Source organism: Mercenaria mercenaria, chromosome 12, assembly GCF_021730395.1.
Source record: "Mercenaria mercenaria strain notata chromosome 12, MADL_Memer_1, whole genome shotgun sequence".
Classification (NCBI taxonomy): domain Eukaryota; kingdom Metazoa; phylum Mollusca; class Bivalvia; order Venerida; family Veneridae; genus Mercenaria; species Mercenaria mercenaria.
In genome coordinates this window covers 45895453-45916668 of record NC_069372.1, presented here as the reverse complement: position 1 = coordinate 45916668, position 21216 = coordinate 45895453, and the positions used below count along the sequence as shown (strand labels likewise).

Genomic DNA, 21216 nt, shown 5'->3' with positions numbered 1-21216 from the left:
CACATGAATATTTATGAGTCAACAGTAACTGTTAAAAAAATGAAAAAGCTAACGCTTTATTTAACACTTAATAAACAAATACTGCTATCCTAAATTTAAGAATAATATACCGGTAATCATTGAAAAGAAATTTACATTAAACTTTGCTGTTTAAGACATCTTCAGAAAGAATTAATCAATTTGTACATAATAAACAGAAGTTTTAGACAGAGCCATTTTACAATATTTACTGTGTTGTTTACACCAAGTTTTCTTTATCTTACAAGCCCCTGGCAAAACATCTGACGGAATGACAGGTCATTACCATTTGCTATTTTTATGGCTGGCTATCCATTACTTATAATTATATTGAAAATGATAACCATCTTTTAAGATTTAACCTAAAGTTACACTCCTATAAAACTGACCTTGACTTATTTTTGGATGAAACTCGGCCTTTAAATTCCAATACTCAGTCTCTCAAAAAAGTTTATTAGAATAAATGAGCTAAAAAAATGCTAACATTTCATACAACAAATTCTTTAACCCTCACCTGCTAAAATTTTAAAAAACACTGGTCCATCATTCTGTTTGGGCAGCACCACTTATTCAAAGGGTTGTTCATTGAACATTAATACTTGCTGAATAGCGAACAGTACAGACCATGATCAGCCTGCACGGATCTTGGTCTGCACTGGTCGCTAAGGCAAATCTGACTTGCCGCCAGCAGACTAAGGGTTAATGATTTTTGATGAGTAAAATGCACTTTATCACTAAAATATTCATTGATAGGTGTTCCAAGCATTTTTTCATATTCTACAAAAATAAAGAAAAGCAAGAAAATGAAACGGAATTATGTAAAACAAGACTTTTTGTGATAAATTCAAAATTAAGCATTTTTGTAAAGGGCTATGAGTCACTTTTTATTAACCCTTTCCCTGCTAAATTTCTATAATGGACTGGTCCATCTTTCAATTTGGACAGTACCACTTATTATTCAAAGGGGTTTTTCACTGAAAATTTACTGACTGAATAGCGAACAGTGCAGACCATGATCAGACTGCACGGATGTGCAGGCTGATCTTGGTCTGCACTGGTCGCAAAGGCAGAATCATCTGCCGCCAGCAGGCTAAGGGTTAAGTCATTTATGACAATTTAACTGATTATTGATGCAATATATCATTTTAAAGATAATAAAATTATCTATTAAAAGTTATCCAAATCAAAATTACACATTCTTATTTGAAAATACTGTACATACCATATCTTGAAAAGGGTACAAATCCAACGCTAATGTGGCCATGACATGAAGAATGTTTTTTTACTGCTATTTCTGCCATGAGTTTTTTTTTCTGCTATTTCTGCCATGAAATAGATTTCATCTCTTATTTTGTTGTTTACAATCTTATTATCTATTTTTTTACTGCAGCATTTGAATTATAATAAGACATATTGAAAACAGTCATAGAAAGGCTTGTAAGAGATATTCTTCAATAAAAAAAATGCTGTCAAATGATATTGTTTTCTTTCTTTCTTTTTTTAAATTGTCCCATGCAGCAGGCATTATAGTCTTTGTTTGTGTGTGTTTTTTAGGCCTTTATTTAAACCCGAAGTTTTTGGAAATGCTTACAAAAAAATAACTTAACCACAAATGATTTATGTTCAGACATAAAGTAAACAAACAGAAAAAAAGGTGTTTAAATAACCGCCAAGGAAGACAAAAACTATGTCCACATTTTATCACATACATTTCCCTATTAAATGTTCCCCTTCCAAGTTCTATGACCTGTCCCCCGCCAAGTTCCCAACATATCCACTGACTACCAAGTTTCATGACTTCAATACAAAGTTTTAGTGTAAATTCCCTACTACAGTAGGTTTCATGACAAATTCCCTACCATTTAGTTTAATGTTACCATCCAACTCAAAGTTTAAAGAGTTCTCTTCAACCAAGTTTCAGAAGAAATCAGCTTTCGATTTTCAGAACACTCCCTTGCAAGCTTCAGGAAATTCCTATCAAGTTCAGGACACAATTACCTTTCCTGTCAGATTATTTTCAGTTTCAATTTTTTGTTGTTTTAAATTCAGTTTACAGTCAAGATCATAGGTTGAAATAAAATGTGACTTTCCAGTTTGAAGGATGGAAAATGATTATAGACACCCATGGGCATTATTCAGGCAAGAAGACACTGAAAGTCCATTGTATGGCTTAAACACATACAACACATGTATGCATCTTGAACCAACTGTTCCCAGTTAAGCAGACCTGTTCTACCTGCAAAGACATCTCCAGAAAAAGGAAGATGAGGCAGCGAGTTTCAACTTTGAAAGTAAAAAAGGGTATATTTTCCACCCTTTTTGATTTTTACTATTAAATTCCCAAAAGACTGTTTGACAGTGTTTGTAATGCTTTTGGTACTAATAGTATTTAGGTAAGTAAACTGCTAAAAAGTATACAAAATGCCATCCAATATTTCTATATATGTAACATGTATTTTAGATTTAAGTTTCAATTTTCCCCAATTTAGACAATTTTCTGTGATTACACTTCTGTTGGTGGGACCTTGCATTTCAACAAAAAGAAGGCCTGGTTAAGAGACAAGCTGTTGTGAGATAATGAACCATTTATGTAGGATGTCTACAATGCACAGTGCACTTAAAGCTAGTCGCCCACAGTTGGGGTGAAACTTTTCAACATGTTCAATTCCACCAAGTCTGGCATAAAATGTATTTAATATAACACTGAAAAGTACTGAAATGGGTGAAAGTAAGTGTTAGATTTTAGTAGAAAGGCAAGAAATTTTGTCCACTATTTCCAAAGCATTATATTGCATTAATTTATTGACCCTTCTGCACTATCCTAAAGTAAATTAGTGGGCTATCTTGCAAAAAGTATATCGCAGGGGTCATGATGTCAATTGCCACTTGAGCCATTTGCTTGTTATGGTCAAAAAATTTGTACAGGTCACTCTTATTTTATGGCTTTTTGGTATAAAAGTTTGTTTTGTATAAAATGTCTGAAAAAGCTGCTTTAAAATTAAGTTAAAACATACAACATTTCAAGCTATCATTATAATTTACATAATGATACATGACAGACTTCTTCCTGCTATTTAGATGTTAAGGTAGGTTTAATTCACAGAAATCTATTGCTTTGAAGAAGTGATTCATCATCTACAAATTGCATGTGAAAAAGGAAGTTTAAATACTAACAGGAGATAAAAAGTACCTAAATGACTCTTTTGCTATACACTGCACAAGGTTTCAAAACATGTTAACTATGTAGAACATCAATGCATACGTAGCAACCTTATCTAGCTTTTTAATAAGGCAAATTTGATTAATTTATTTGAAAATGTTGCAATTTTTTTTTTATTCCAAGGGGCAAAATTGAATGGTACGTGTAACTTTGTCCTGAAAATGGCACAAAAACTTGCTGAACACTTAAAACAGAAAATATTTTACAGTTTATTTACATTTATTTATGTAGCTATACACTAAAAGAAAGCTTTAAAGGAAGGAAACTTTTGTTTCAAATTGGACTGCAGATAGACTTACAAAGTCTGTTCAAAATTTAATAGTCTGTAATAATATTAATTTCTTCACACTCACACTAAATTATTTTCTCAGAAAAACATTTTCTCTCTAGGCTCGTTAGAGACAGAGGCAAGAGATATTGTAAATTTCTTAGAAAGTGGTATCAGAGAGGATTGATTTTATGGCCAAATGACTCTAAGGACTGATGCCAGTCTAGACTGCAGATAAAGCATGTTCAAACAGGGACATTTATTTTCTGTTAATTTGAAATGGAAATTTAAAATTTCTTTTCTAGCATGTGGCATATGTTATCTATGATAAAACTTTTAAAAGGCTGGCATTCACCTCTTGCTGTGATCAAATTTCACAAAAAAAATGGTTCAAACTGTAAATCCACTCAACAACAGCAGTCATGATCCTTACTGATTATTGGCATAACTAGTATATTTTGCAATTTAAGGAGCTGTAGAATGTACCCTTTTTGGGTGACATAAACAAAATATCATGCTGACCATTTAAAAGCCAATAAAATTATACTAGTATTCATTTTTTTCCCGACTGATACTTACATTGTAATTCTAGTTATTTTAAAAGGCAATAAATTTATATTTATTTTTTTTCCTGATTGATACTAGATCTAGTTATTTTAACCACATGTCAAAGGTCTGTTTCTATTTTTCACTTTTTTTTTTGTTGTTGTGGAAATGGCTGTTTTAAAAACTGCATCACTTAAATTCTCAGTCAGCCCAATGTATTTACTTGATTAAATAATTGCTGATAAAGACCAGAAATTGATATGATGGTGCATTTAATTTTCCTATAAAAATCTCATTTATTTTTGGCAGCATTAATTACTTTTAACTCTAATTATTCCAAATTCAGGAGTGAAAATTCTCTTTTAAAAAATAGTGTCAATTATGGAATAGGCTTGGTCAACCTTTTCACAGAAGATTTTGATTGGTTATGACCTTCAAGGTCACAGTGACCTTGACCTCTTTGAGATAAATTTGGTTTTCCAGTCCTTAATTGTAAAAAGTCTGATACAAATTACTTTGATCCAAAACCATTTTTAGTTTCAAGGTCCATGCAACCTTGACCTTTGACCTGCAATTGGAGTCATCTACTGAACACAGACAATTATAACACAATGAAGCTTGATGACTGTAGGCCTAAGCTATGATCAGAAACCATTTTTGGTGGCATATAATGTGACATGGACCTACCATCTCAAAACAAGTGTTCATCTCCTGACCCCAGATAATCATTCTATCAATCTATGAAGTTCAAAGTCCTGGGCCAAAGCAGTACAAAACCTTTAAATGTGAAGTTACTGTGACCTTGTCATTTGACTTACTGACCTCAAGAACAAAATGAGTATACTATATAGTCAATACTTACAAGCAAACATCTTATAAAAGTCTTACAAAGTAAGGGCTCCAGAGTTTTCTCCAGTTACTGACCGCAGACTGTTTTCAGTCTGACAGTCACTGTGACTTTGACCTAATTACAGACACGAAATCCAAGTACCATTTAAGGATCATTTGCAATCATCCTTTAATTTATAAGTTTAAATTTTTTATCACTGAAAGCAGGTCAAAGCATTTTAAGTTACTGAGTAAAAACTACATTGTGTATCAAAGACCATCTGACATGAGCAATACCTCTGGGTCAGTCGTTTTTATGTCTGCCACTCTGTGTACCAGGTCAAACTTTCTACCTGCCATACCCTGGTCTTGACGAGGTTTTAAATTTTGCTAGATTTGGCTAATTAAAGATAAGTTGGTATAATATGACATTCTGGTACATTATTATGACTACATAGTGACAGTATTACCTTTGGTGGAGAATAAAATTCCAACAGATAACTTGTATCTGTTTTTAACAAAACTAATCGGGTCTTCTCCCAACGAGATTTTCCTCTAGAGTCTTCTCCTGTTAAAACATAAACAATTCCTTCTTTTTTAACTTCTCCAACTGAGTGCGGTAAGTTAGGAGTCAGTTTGTGCTTAGATTCTTTATGAAGCCTCTTATTGCGTTTGCTTTGCTTCTGTTCATTTAAATGTTTTTCCCGTGAATAATTATCTGAAGATCCAGATGCTAATTCCATTTCTTCAGAATTTTGTTTGAATAACCCCCGTTGTTTAATTTTCCGAAATGAAAAACGTTTTAAAATGCTTCCTTTTGATTTCAATGCTGGTGAGACCATGCTAGAATTTTGAGTTTCCGATGTGAAACCAGAATTATCGTGTTCTAATGCGTCATTGTGAACACTATGTTCATCATCGAAAATATCACGGTCATCATGATTCGATCTAGCAAGTGATGCCGGCCCATCCACACCATTAATAGCGGAACTTTCTGATCCTGCCTCATTCCTATTCAACCACATTTCAGGACCTTCAATTGCCATCTCTTTACGAGCTGTTTCATTGTCTTTTGAGTGGGCACCTTTATTTATTCTATGCTCAAAATGCTGGAGGAATAGTTCTACAAACTTCCTAGCATAATCAATGGGTTCTCTAGGTCTAAATTCAGAAGTGGGATGGGCCTTAAGAAATACCAGGAAGCTCTCAAAAAAATCTTCGGCTGAAGTTCTTGCATGTTTATCACAAAATTCCATCCATCCAGGCCGGTGGGGAGACGCTCCTACATCAAAGGATAATGAATCCATATTTTGATCTGCATATCACAGCATTAAATCCTAAAAACAATGAAATTTTACAACAAGTGAAAAATATGTCAAATTTCACGCCGGAAGACAAACAACATATCAATATGCGCGGAATGTATGCGCACCGGTTTGCCTTTGACAGTAATGTAGAGTAATGCAGCAAAATAAAGCGTAATGTAAGGAAATAGGGCGTAATGAGTCTATTAATTTATGCCAGAGATAAAATACTTGCAGAAACAGAAATAGATGAATTATTATTTTCCATCGAGTTATTATATATTCTCATAACTCGATGGAAAATAATAATTCATTTATGATCAAACAGAAAAGGTGGAAAACCACAGGTCGACCCGCCGCCTAGATCTATCGGGCCTCAGTCAGAGCTCTATACATAAGATTAATTTCCGTCTGCATGAGATGACCCCCTGGTCACATTATTGGCATGAACAGGACAGAGGCGTGGCGACTGGGGCGGCAGGGGTGGCAGGGGCGGCAGTCACCGCCCCAATAATTCGGCCATTTCATAAAACGGAATAAAAGCAAAAACCTTGACAGTTATTTTATCAAAAAATCATTACGTTCTCGGCAGAGTCTCTTTACCGCCTGAACAGTTACCCTCGAGGCTGGATATTCCCATTTGCACCCACAACCAGTGAATTATCCTAATAATAAGCCAAGGTGTGTGTATGAAGAGTCGCCTCCTTAATTTTTTTCTCCAAAATATGCTGGGACAGGAATAGCTACTATTGAATGCCCAATTTTTTAAACATTTTTAATTTTGCATCATTTTCATTTTGTTTGCTTTCCAAAAATCTTAAACTGAGAGAAATTTGCATATCTGAGAGTGTAACGGTTGTTATGTATCCATCTGATTGCTCTTCTTTGTACCATTTCTATTTAATTGATACTGAGATTCATGTAAGGTGACCAGACTAAAGATGAATATTCTACCAGAGGCCTGATAGAGGGGCAGCATTTCCATTTGTCCAATCTGATTTCAAAGTACCAGAGTCAAGAGATATTTGGATAAGAATTTTAAGGATAGATGCCATTTGACAACGAAGCTCTGTAATGACAATTGGTTTGTTGTTGTCAGTACCAGCAGTCTTATCTGTATTAAGATTTGACAACTGTTTGAGAATACTCATTTAGGCTTCCATATATGTCTGACATGGAGGGATATTTACATTTGAGATGAAAGAGGGCTTTTTATTCACATAGGTTGTCCCTGATACTATGCAGACAGGACTGTTCGAGAGAGAGAATTTAGTGCTATAAAATCTGTTTTCTCCCATAATGACAAGATAGAAGAATATTGATTAAATTCTAATAAGTGTAACGCATAACATTACCTTAAATACATTTTATTGACAAGTAAAAATATAGCCACCGGAAAGGTTAACTACCCATCGTAACATAACTGAAATACTACTAAAAATGGCGTTAGACCAAAAAGAAATAAATATCCAAAATGCTTATTCTTTACGTCCAATTTCCCATTCAACGCCTCATTACGCCACATTTTACAGCATTCCATAACATTGTACTAATAAACCTTGATAATGTGGCAGTTGACCTCAATACAATCGACCATGTTTATTTTCCAATACAGGTAACCAATAATTACCTTGCAATATAGCCCAAAGATAATTTAATGATGGATTATCTTTGAACACCTCTAGACTTACTAGATTCAACTGCCACATTATCAAAGTTTATTGATACTGTGCACATGGTTTGAGTATAAACGAAAGCAAGTGATAAACAAGTCCGCTTTGGATTTGATTTTGCTGTAAAGTTAGATTTTAATAATTTATGGTTCATCTTCATACAAAAACGAAGGGTAACAAATAGAAAAAAAACGAGTACTGTATTCCAAACTATTCCCAGATAGCAGACATGCGTTGGCCCAACGTTGGGCCAACGGCAGACTTTTCATTGGCCCAACGAAGATTTCCGACGTTGGCCCAACGCCATTTTGCTAATTGGCGCAACGTTGGCCCAACGGTTGGTACACCGTTGGCCCAACGACTGGTATCCTACACTCATCGTTGGCCCTCCATTGGGCCAACAACTGATATCCTACATTCATCGTTGGCCCTCCATTGGGCAACAACATTTTTTCGTCTATCTGTTTCTTTGTTGGCCAAAAATGGATGCCAACGCTAACCCAACGATTACGAAATTGAAAAAAGACTAAAACTAGCATTGTTTAATACATGTTTTATTTTCAAATAGTTGTGATTTTGTTAACATTTAACAAAAAGAAATCTAACATTTATTTAAAGTTTGTTTGCAATTTTCCTGAAGAAATATAACAGAATATTTCAACACTACAACATGTAAAATATTGTTACCAGTCTTTTATAAATCTAAATATTTTTCTTATTGCAGTCATTAATTAAATCCTACTAAAGTGAATTACTGTCTGTATATTAACTCATTATATATCCAAGTTCTGTTTGTTTGTTTTCTTTTCTCACTGAAGTTGCAGCTTTTTATATTTTTATTTTTTCCTGTGCACCACAGAGCTAGACACTCCATTATTACTCCCTTGAACAGCACCCTGTAAAAAACAAAAATCATAATGTTGATTAAACCATCTACGTCAAATTGATAACAATAACTAATGTATGAAATTAATTTTTGTCTGTATTTAACCGAGAAAAATATGTTAGAATTAACAAGAAAATGAGTTATTTTATTTACAGAATTTAATACTCAACACAAATACCATCCGCCAGCTTTAGATATTAGTATTTAACATATTTTCAAGTCATATGGATATAACATGCATACAGGACATAAAAAGAAATTCTGTATAAAATTCCATAACTTTATCAAAAAATATTTTTAAAAAAACTTCTACTTACAGTTTATAGCTGGAAGACCGGGTTTTTGTTAAACCTAGACCTATCACATGTATAATAGTTTCCTTTACTTCACATGTCTAAAAAGCTAGAAATCTGGCCTAGAGAGTAAAATTAACCACATTTTCTGGGATTTCTTACATAACTCGGGTTAACGAGAGTTCATGCTCTGGAATATTCAACAGATTTATTGTAAACATTTTATGATTGTATAAAATTAGATATTTATTAAAGAGTTAGTAAGGGTTTTTTCAATACTTTTTTCACAATTTTTTCAAGGTAGTAGATTTGAAATAGTTCAAAATATCATTACGGCTGCAGATAAGTTTTTAGTTTAATTAGCCCAAATTTAACTGATTACGAATTGGTGCAGAAAAGTTTTTAATAATTAATCAAATATTGCATGTTACAGCTACACAACCTGTGTATACCTGTGGGGGCTTGTGATAAAACAGTGACCTGTAAAATATACAATTATTATATTATTACTTCTAATGGACCAACGTTGGCCCAACGTTGGGCCAACGATGTTTTCTCTGTATAAGCCTTTCCCTGAAAATCAATATCGGGCCAATGCAGAGATATCTGTGACTGAAATTTAAAGTTGGTTCAACGTTGGCCCAACAGCTGTATTTACAATACTTATTAATCATTGTTGGGCCAACAGTGGCCCAACAAAGATTATCCTTTGACGGTTTTCCGTCGTTGGCCCAATGACTTCATGTTTACAGGGTTCCTACCTTTTATCTTTTTCATATTTCTTTTTATTCTTTTTTTCTTTTTGAGCATGGTGTATTCGTATTTCTTTTTTTATTATGTTTCATTTTGAGCATGGTGTGGGCATTTTGATTTGATAAGCATATGTACTAAACAGATGGAAAAAAAACTTTAGGTAGTTAATCTCAAACTAATGAACTAAATTTTATTTATAGATACTCATAATATTATATCCTTTTTTTATTATACTTTGTTGGTAAAACATACAAAATAATATCAAAAAGATTAATAAAATGGTGTTTTTTTTTTTCACAGGTTTTTAAAAATTCTCATGTAAGTTTAAAATAAAATATAATAAAAAGTGCAGTATCAGTCCTTACCTTACTTAATTTCTATAATGAACTTGTTCATCTTTCAGTTTGGACAGTATCATTAACTGATAAAAGAGATGCTTACTAAAATTAAATTTAAAATACTGGCTGAATAGCGAATAGTGCAGATCATGACCAGACTGCACGGACCGCATTATCTTTCGCTTATAATTTCCAGCACTATTACATTATTACTTAGAATCAGATGGACGTAAGTGGCAGATTCAAACCAACAAGAATGCTCGAGCGGAATAATATCCAAATCCAGTTCTAAGTATATTTGCTAATACAACTGTAACAAAGTATGTTGAACCTTCGTACAGTGAGTAGGATCAGATTAAACTATAATGGGCTTCATATAGACGATTTTGCCTTGTCTCCCACTCGGAAGCACACATTAATTAGTATTTGTATAATATCACTCTACCCTTATGTATGACTTAAAAATAAACTTTACTTTCTTACTTATTAGTTCCAAAAATTGAATGAAATGGCATTTCACATCGATACAAAAAGATATTTTGCATAAAGTGTGCCTGTTAACTTTTTGTCCCTTGAATACATATTAAATAGATACGTTACTAAACTTCGGGGAAGCCAGAGAACCATATAGGAAAACCTAATGAGCATTAATATTATGTTTTAAATTCCATAAATTGCTATATTTCACTATACAATAATTTATATCGTGTAATTGCAAAACCAGCGGATTGTCTCATAAGCGACATAATATGAATAATACACATTCATATATTTTCAACCTATATAAAGAATATATGAGCCATGCCATGGGAAAACCAACATAGTGGCTTTGCGACCAGCATGGACCCAGACCAGCCTGCGCATCCGCGCAGTCTGGTCAGGATCCATGCTGTTCGCTAACAGTTTCTCTAATTGCAATAGGCTTTGAAAGCGAACAGCATGGATCCTGACCAGACTGCGCGGATGCGCAGGCTGGTCTCGATCCATGCTGGTCGCATAGCCACTATGTTGGTTTTCTCATGACATGGCTCATATACATGCCTTCTAGTGAAACCCTTTTTTACAGAATACAACTTACAGTCTTTCCCTTAATATTTGCAGATCATATATCGACTAAGCAGCTTTATTTACTTTGCAATGTTTAGCTCATTTAATTTGAATACTAGTATCAGGACTTTAAGTAAATGTTGTAAACACGAATATATCTATGGGGTTATGTAGTTCGATGATATTTTCTCAGTCAATTTTAAGAGGACAGCTACTTGAAATGGCCAATATTATGTGCGGTACAGAATACAGTTTCTTTTGTATATTTCTGTTTGGTAGACTGATTCTCTTTTATTTTTCAAGTTTCTGAGGCGATTTCATGGATTTCATGCGTATTATACGTCTATAATAAGTGAAATTAGCTTAAAAAGTGCTCGAATTGTCTTGAAGCACAATATCTTAGAGGTATTTTACCCGAATAAATATGTCATAGTATCATTAGATGCATGGTATACATGTAGTATTTAATTGAATTATTGTTGAACAGCAATAAGACTGACCACAAGGGGAATACACTGTTCCTTAACAAATATCAATGCATGTAAAGTATTACGAATAAAATCTGTTATCTGGGTTCTTGAAACGTGACAAGAACTAAAGCCACTACGACAAAGAGCTTCCTGATCAGGATGCTGCTTTCATAGGATGATTGGACATGTAGAGTAGATGACCCTTACTGATTTTTGTGCCCCCCATGAGTAGTGGGGGCATATAGATTTGGTCTTGTCCGTGCATCCGTGCGTCCGTCCGTGCGTCCGTCCGAAGTTCGTGACACGCCTAGCTCGAAAAGTATTTGATATAGATTCATGAAATCTTGCATGAGTCTTTATCATGATATGAACTTGCGCACCTCCTATTTTTCGTCTGGCTCCGCCCCCTATTTTCAGAGTTATGGCCCCTGAAATAGTCAAAAATGCACATTTTTACCTTGTGACACGCCTAGCTCGAAAAGTATTTGATACAGATTCATGAAACATTGCATGAGTCTTAATCATGATATGAAATTGTGCACCTCCTATTTTTTATCTGGGTCCGCCCCCCATTTTCAGAGTTATGGCCCCTGAAATAGTCAAAAATGCACATTTTCACCTTGTGACATGCCTAGCTCAAAAAGTATTTGATATAGATTCATGAAACCTTGCATGAGTCTGAACGATATGAACTTGCACACCTCCTATTGTTCATTTGGGTCCAACCCCTATATTTGGAGTTATGACCCCCTGAAAAGGTCAAATATGTACATTTTCACCTTGTGACGCACCTAGCTCAAAAGGTATTTAATATAAATGGTTGAAAACTTGCATAAGTCTTTATCATGATATAAACTTGCACACCTCTAATTTTTTGGCTGGTTCCACCCCCTATTTTTAAAGTTATGGCCCCTGAAATAGTAAAAAATGCACTTTTTCACCTAATTATGTGCCTAGCTCAAAAAGTATTAGATGTAAATTCATGAAACCTTGCAGGAGTCTTTATCATGATGTGGCCTTGCACACTTGGCATTCTTCTTGAGAATCTTACTCTTATTACAGAGTTATGGCCCTTGAAATAGCCACAATAGTAGATTTTTTTGTTTGTGATGCTCATAGCTCAAAAAGTATAGGGCCTAGAATAATGACCCCTTTTCATAAAATGTTTGTTGAGGCTATACCCCATCAAGACTGCAAACATTTGAATTATTGCCCCTTATTTGTGACAAATGTACCAGTGGGGGCACACCCTGTGTCCTACAGACACATTCTAGTTTAATCACTTGATCAAAAGTTAAGGTCGCAGAAACCAGAACATGGAAAACAGTTTCCAACCAATAACTTTAAAATAATTTGACCAAGAACCTTCAATCACGATGATAGAAATTACAGAGTAGATAACCCTTAATGTTTCTGAGGTCACTTGACTAAGGGAAAGGTCACAGAGGCCTGAAGATGAAAAAACTCTTTCTGATCAATAACTTGAGAATCACTTCACCCAGAATGTTGAAACTTCATAGGATGATTGGACATGCAGAGTAGATGACCCCTGTTGCAGCCAACCATTAGTGTCTCTTTGTCTTTCGCTCTTATCCTCTGTTGACTTCTTGCCTATTACGACTATGCATTGGAGGAGACATGGACATCTTCTAGTTTGGAAATTAATTGCCCTCCGTCGAAGGAGGAGGGGCATATTGTAAATACTATTGTTTGATGATGGATGCTGGTGTGTAGACCAATCGCTTTCCGGATGATATAACAGTACTGAAGAACGCTTGCTCCTAGGATCATGAATGTTAGTTGAGAGATTTGTCATGACCAGCAGATGACCCCTATTGATTTTTAGTTCAGTAGCTAAGGTCAAAGGTCAATATCACATTGACAACAGAACATTTTCTGCCAGAAAACTAGATAATGCTTTGGTCTAAGATCACATTTGATACGGAAGTAATTTAAGACTGGTAAGTGACCCATAATTATTGATTGCAGGTTAATAAGTCAAATGTCCAGTGCGCGATGACATCAACACCAAAACCTAAAACTATCGACAGCGTAAAAGGTAACAAAAACAGGAAACTTAAAGAACCTTAGAATCTTGAAACATCAACTGCCAGAAGCATTCGCCGAAAACGGAAGCTGCTGGAAGCCATTATAGATGACACAGACCCTGACATCATCATCTGCACTGAGACATGGCTTGTGATCCCGACATTAAGTCAACAGAAATACTACCCGCCCTTCTGCAGTACGACACCTTCCGTCGTTACCGACCGAACAGACCAAATGGTGGCCTTCTCATTATGTCCAAGAAACATCTCCAGCTTGGTAGCATCACTACAAGCCAACGCACAGATCATTCATCGCAGACAAGAAGAAAATCACTACTGTGGCATTCTACAGACCGCCAAATAAAGTGGAAGAAGACTATCTTTTATCAGTCAAAGAAATGTCTTACACTACGGAAACTGGCAAAGGAGAATATACTCATAATAGTTGGAGATTTCAACCTCCCTGACATAGATTGGGAAAACCTATCCATAACTGGAAATCAGTACCCTTCTAGAGTCAACCAATCATTCCTTGATATGATATCAGACAACAGCTTTGAGGAGATTGTAAACATTCCCACTAAAAAAAAAAACCCAACAACATAACACCCTGGATATCATACTCACGACACATCCTGACTTCAAACACCGATGCAAGCCCATGCCCTCTATTGGCAACAGTGACCACGATATTGTACTATTTGATATTACTGTCAGTGCTTGACGTCCAAAACCACCAAGAAAGAAGATCTCCAAGGCATCAAGGACGATTTATCGGACCTATCAAACATAAGCAACATTAATGTTTCATCTATAGAAGATTCCTTGGCAAGATTGGTGACCATCATACATACAACTATCGAAAAAAGGGTCCCTTCCAAAATGACAACATCAAGGCACACCAACCCATGGATGAACACTGAAATTAAAAGAACAATTCGAAAACAGACAAAGCTTATAAAAAACGAGAAGATCACACCAGAAACGGGACCTAGACAGATACAAGAGATAGCAGAAAGAATTGCAATACCAGATGCGCATTGCCAGCAAGAAATACTTTGTGGAAACAGTCATTCACGACTTCAAGGACAACTCCATGTTGGGCCTTCGTCAAAAGCAAGGGACAAGAAGCTACTGGAGTCGCACCTTTGAAGAACAAGGATGGTTTCCTCCAGAGCGGCAACGTGAAAACACCAACACCAACAACATTCCAGATATGGAACAGAGCGGCATACCATCTATGCCTAACATTTCATTTGACTAGAATGGTGTACACAAGCTGCTGGTGAACCTCAAGACCAAGAAAACTACTGGTCCAGATGAGCTTCCATCCTTCATCCTGAAAGCAGGGCTACAGAATTAGCCCCTGCCTTAGCAAAGCTGTTTCAGCTTTCACTCAACCTAAATGAAGTACCTCAAGACTAGCGGGATGCCTCGGTAGTCCCTCTTTTTAGAAGGGCGACCGATACCAAGCATCTAACTATAGACCAGTGTCCTTGACGTCAATAACATGCAAACTCTTGGAGCACATAGTGCACAACAATGTCATGCAGCACTTAGACAAGCACAACGTTTTGACAACAAGCATGGTTTTCGTAAGCGCCGCTCCTGTGAGACACAGCTCCGTAAACCACAATCCAAGAAATCGCCTCCAACAACAATAAAGGGAAGCAGGTAGATGTTATTCTACTGGACCCTACAAAGCCTTTGACAAAGTCCCCCATGTACGCCTATTGTACAAGTTGGATCACTACGGTGTAAGGAAAAACGTCAAGAGATGGGTACAGTCATTCCTAAGTAACCGTTGAATGTACTCCATGATCCCAAAAGGACCAGAAAATATAACAGCACTGAATCCAAGTACAGGGAGACTTTTTACAGCCGCCACACGGCACTTAAAGATTGCTGCTATGATATTAATAAAATTTGTAAAAAAATCCTTTGCAAGCAAAGAATGCAACCAAGAAGAATAATAGCAGACTCGGTTTAATTGAGTCTGTTCATGAGAGGTAATGAAATGTGCAACACCTCTCACGCCCCCCCCCCACACCCCCTAGTTATTTGCTACTAGTTATTTGCTGCCGACAGTGCAGATTTCAAGGTGATCGAGAACGACCATGACAGGCAACTTCTACTGGAAGACCTCGCAACACTGGAAAAGTGGGAGGAAACTTAACAAATGAGCTTCAAGCCCACTAAGTGTACTGTCGTTAGAATCGCCCCTCGATGCCAAAAAAAAATCATAGAGACCAAATACAGTCTCCATGGCCACACACTTGATGTTGTTGACGTCAGCAAATACCATGGAGTCACTATCACTGAAAGCCTCACCTGGGAGAAACACATTGGCAACATCACGAGCAAGGCCAGTCTGACTCTGGGATTTCTACGCAGGGACCTGAGGAAATGCACACCACCTGTAAAGGAAGCTTCATATAAGGCTATGGCCCGCCCCTCACTTGAGAATGCAGCCACCGCCTGGGATCCACATCAGCAAAATAACATTAAAGTCATTGAGCAGGTTCAGTGTAGAGCAGTCTATGAAGACCCCAGAATGTGTCTCAAATATGATTAAGGACCTAAACTGGGAGTCCCTTGAACAGCGTCGAAAACACAGTCGGTTATCCATGATGTACAAGATCCGCAACAATCTTGTAGACGCAGACAAATACCTCCAAAGCGGCGATGCACGAACCAGAGGTCAACACCGGCTATTCCAGGAGCGAATATCAGACCAGGTACTGGCAAACTCTTTCTTTCCACGAACAGCGTGAGAATGGAACCTTCTCCCTGCCAACACAGTATATGCGCCTACCATGGACGAGTTCAGGTCACTCCTCGCGGAGTAACCTGACACTACTTCACCAAACATGACACTGTACATAGTTTTAAAATTTTAACATTTGAGACACTGCATGTGCGCCATCACCACGTTCTATAAAGAGCCCAGCTCAGTATATGGAAGAAGAAGAAATAAAGTCTGTTCATTGTCAGTTACTTCATGCAAATGCAAGTGTTCTACAAGCTCTTGTTATAACTAGAATCTCCAAACATCACATAATTATTAATTGCTCACACTTACTGTTCCAGTAAAAGCAGTTTGTTTCCCCATTGATTAAAAAATCCTTATAATTCAAAAAAGATTTTGAGCAAGATTAACCGAACCTCACAAAATTAATCATGAAAATGATAATTAATCAAAAGTACATAGTTTAACTAGAATCACCAAACTTAAGCTAATTGTTCATGTCCATTACCAGAAGCTGTCAACCGGTGCTCACATCAATCCTCTCAGTGCTTTGATTTTTACTAGGTAATTGCCCTTTGCTTTTTCAACAGTAGTTTACTATACTGGCATTTCCCCGGACAGCAGTAGTCCCCCCGGACACGCTCCCGCAACGCTCTATTTTCGCGATTCTTCTAAATATTTTCCTAATGATACAGACGCTTGTTTTGGAGAAGTTTATCAAGTTCATTTTTTCACAGGTAATCATATGAGTATAACAAGTCAAATAGTTTATCGCGGCCAGAAATTTGTACAAACCGGACAGAAGTTGTGAAATTGTCATTTGTGCAGGAAAGAAGCGTTTACCATAATGTCCAGTACTGGACAGGTATAGTGACATACGTTTAAGATATCATGCTTTCTGTTTATGCAGGTAAACTTGTGTTTGGTTAAATTTCAACAGAGCACAATTTTCTGAACAGTGTACAAACTTATTACTGTTTTTTTTTTCAGGCAAGGGTGGAAAAAAAGTGGTAGACAATGAAAGCAGTAACATTTTTATTAAAACAAAATTAACAATGAGACAAACATTTCCAACATCTTTGGACGGTTCAAAAATCCCATGTTAAACATACGATAAAGCCCGAAACGCGTGAAAATGTTCCGAATGTAAATCGGGTGAAGTAGGCGCTCTATGTATAGAGTTAGATTATGCCTCTTGATACTGTACCAGAGGGGTCGGTCAATTGTGGGTTATTGATTACACTGGGCGAGTCTACTTACTTATTAGGCCTAAAAAAAATTTCTTTGTTTCCGGTAACATGCTCAAAAAAATTAGGGTAGGTAGGTCGGAAATTTTTTTTTTTTGGAAATTTTTTTTATTAAGGGAGACTTTTCGGAAATTATTTTTTTGTCAAAAAATGATTACAAGTAAGGGGGTTATGCCTTTAGAGCATCAGTAAGTTGATTTCTAACATCACTGGCCATGTTTAAAGCATAAAAAAGTGCAGTTTTGCATCTTTTTGTTAAAAAGTTGAAAAAAATGTTCTCCAAGGCCATAAAAACATTTAGGGTCGGGCCAAAAATTTAGGGTAGGTCGGGATACCGGAAACAAACAATTTTTTTTACGCCTTACTTGAGGATGAAAAAAACGTGTTTTTTAAATGTTGTTCTTAAACAAGGGTGGCGGTTGAACTACAAAAAGTACAACAACAGTTAATTCACAACAAATCGTACGGTATGTTTTATAATCAGTAGAAGCTAGTCGTATTTACGCTTATGAGACCTGTTTCACCCATAAGTAAAGAATTCACAGGTCCATCATGAAATATTTTCCCCAGCGCGGATATACTTCACCTATTCCATATGATCGCGGCCTCCGCGATCAATAATCGTGGAAATCCTACCGCATGGTTACTTGTTCACTAGCGGGGCTTTCGTTTTTATTGCGCATGCGCAAGAAAGGCCCGTCTGGAGGGTTTTAGAATTAAGGCTACATGTCTTTACTTCACGACTAGCAGACGACACATACACTTTCAACAAGAAAACTTATTTTCTTTGTGACAACAATACTACTAATTTGCCAAAGTGTTTCATAATTTGTTCGATTAGCCAGTTATTGTAAAATTAATATCTGTGACTTAAGCATAATTATTCTACTTTCTGTTGTCGCAATTTTCCGTGTGGCTGGGACAAATAAATTTGACGCAAACTTGTGATCTTTTTACAGTTATATAAAATATAATTTGTATTTTTCATAATTCCAGCTCATATGAACACTTCCCGATAAATATATTCATGAAAAAATGGTGTCCGGGCATTACTATCGAGCATGTTAAAATTTGACGGTTCTACAGACCCCTTTTCGGGCCTTGCTAATTTCCCGCGAACGTGACGTCATTTCACAGGAAAACCCCTAAACTTGTAATAACGGAGCTAAGTTATGTATATATCTTAATCGTGTTTATTCTTGATATTGTTTAATCTTTTGAGGACGAAATATATGCGATTTCATACCCAGAAATCTAAGCCAATTTGCTGGCTTATTGGCGAAATTGTCTCCCCTGAAAACAGCTTATCGAGTGTATCGATTAGTCATTATCGATCTATTTGCGCCTATTGAAAAATAGAAGGAGAAAAACTTCAACACATCACATGACATCAAAAGCATTATCTGACAATATTTATTAAGTTATTGAAGTAATCTGCAATATTTGCACTTTCTTTCAATATAATTTTTGATAAAATAAATTATGATCTTCTTGCTTTCCTGTGCGTTTGAAATAAGTAACTAATTTTGATCCCGAGTACCATTGATTTCTGTAGGAAATGACAGATTTTAAGCTTTACATGGTCTTTTAAAATGATATATTCTTATATTTATAATCACCTCACAACATATATTAAGTTATTGAAGTAAACTAGAAAAGTTAATCTTTCTTTGAATGAGTTTATTTTTAAGCTATTTTTATGTCCTCTTGCTTCCCTAAACGTTTGAATATCATTGATTTTACTAATTTGGAAAATTTTGCCCGTCACATTACACGTGTACTGATGATACCGGATAAACTGGTACACGTCTCTGAATTAGATAGACATGTGTGTCAATCTAATTCCGTGTTTAATGTCATTACTTTGTCAGATTAAATAAAAATAAAGTTATTTTAAATTACATGTTTAAAGAACAAATATTCCATTTTTTAATTCATTTAATACCATTTTCACTACTAGAATTATTTATTGCGTTAAAACATAAGATAACATAAAGTTGATGAACGTACAGAACTAGATCTACATGTTCAGAGTTAAACTTGAATACTGTACATGTACATGTAAATATAACACATGGACAATGAAAGTAATATTCGCATTAAAACATACATTTGCAGTTTTACTTTTTTTTTCACATAGTTCACTTAAAAGTAATGGGCAAATATGAAAACATATTATTCGGATGCAGTATCACTGATAATTAACTAAAATTCATTTATTCAAGTCTTCATTCAAAGGGAGACCTTCAATTCATTGTTTTATTCTACGATTGTTCCAAATATTATTATCGCCATTCTTAGATATACAAGTCCATTGGGTCGGGTGTAAATTTCATGTTTCTTGTTTGTAAGTATCATGATATTGTTGTTATAAATTTCTTATCTTTTCTTTTTGTAATGATTGCAATATGTATGATAAAGTCAAATAACGCGTTTGACAGTAAGTTAACCGAATGCTGACAGGCTGTCCGGGGACTACTCGCGCACCAGTAGAACACTTCTTGTCCAAAGTGTTTCTTCTTATTCTTCAAATTACTACACTCCTTCATAACTCTGAAGATTATTTGTAGGCGCCGAATAAAAGATGTTTTTTGTACATGTGCCAAGACATAAAAACTTTCCAAATTTTAATTAATAAAACTTTGTAGGCCTACATTGGTCGATATAGCATACAAAACACTTGTACGGCCCCAGCTGGAGTACAGTTCCACTGTGTGGTCCCCCACTCTGAAACTCTTATTGATCAGCTTGAGTCTGTGCAGCGCAGGGCTGCACGCTGGGCCAACATCCAGTGTAGACAACATGCTGACTTCCCTAAATTGGCGACGCCTTGCACTCCGTCGCATTGACCAGCGCCTGGTTATGTTTTATAACATCTTGCATAACCAGGTCGCCATCCCACTACCGGACTACCTAACACCCAACACTAGATCTTCCAGAACCAGAACCACTCATTCCCAGGCATTCGTTCAAGTTTCACCCTCATCCAACTATCATAAATTTTCATTCTTCCCTAGAACAGTATATCATTGGAATGCCTTGCTCTCAGATGTTGTCAACTCGTCTGGGCCCTGTAATCCAGATTGAGCACATCTCACCTTAAATACACCTGCCCTATTTTTAATCATTCTCCTTCTTTCTTTTTTACTACTACTTTTTTACTCATTTTAACATTCTTGCTAGTTGACGCGCAAAGTCTAGGTCCCCAGCAGGGGTTTGACTATATGGAAGATAGATAGATAGATAGATATTTAAAGACTGATGGAAGATATAAGGACAAGCACAGTGACAAGACCTTTGAAGCAGTCAACTGTGTCTGATGTGTGTGCGACAGCTGGCAACATGTTCCACTGACCTACTATCCTAGGGAAAAATGAATACTTACAAGAATCTTTGGATGTGCTAATGTGTCTAAAGCTGTATACAGTATGTTACCATGTCCATGCCGCGTTCTTGGATCAGCTGGTATTAGAAAGTTATTTTCCGGATAAATAGCTAATATAAGTACTGCAGTAACGTGGTGGACAA

The 21216-nt window shown here is 36.0% G+C and overlaps 1 protein-coding gene across 1 annotated transcript in view; it reads right to left on the bottom strand.

Annotated features, from left to right (window-relative positions):
* Positions 1-6289, bottom strand: part of LOC123535372 (SH2B adapter protein 1-like) — a 33169-nt gene extending 26880 nt beyond the window's left edge. The window contains exon 1 of the mRNA XM_045318010.2: positions 5351-6289. Within this exon, the coding sequence (XP_045173945.2) occupies positions 5351-6187 (837 nt within the window). The 5' untranslated portion in view covers positions 6188-6289. The remainder of the gene's footprint in view (positions 1-5350) is intronic.
* Between the last annotated feature and the right edge of the window lie 14927 nt (positions 6290-21216).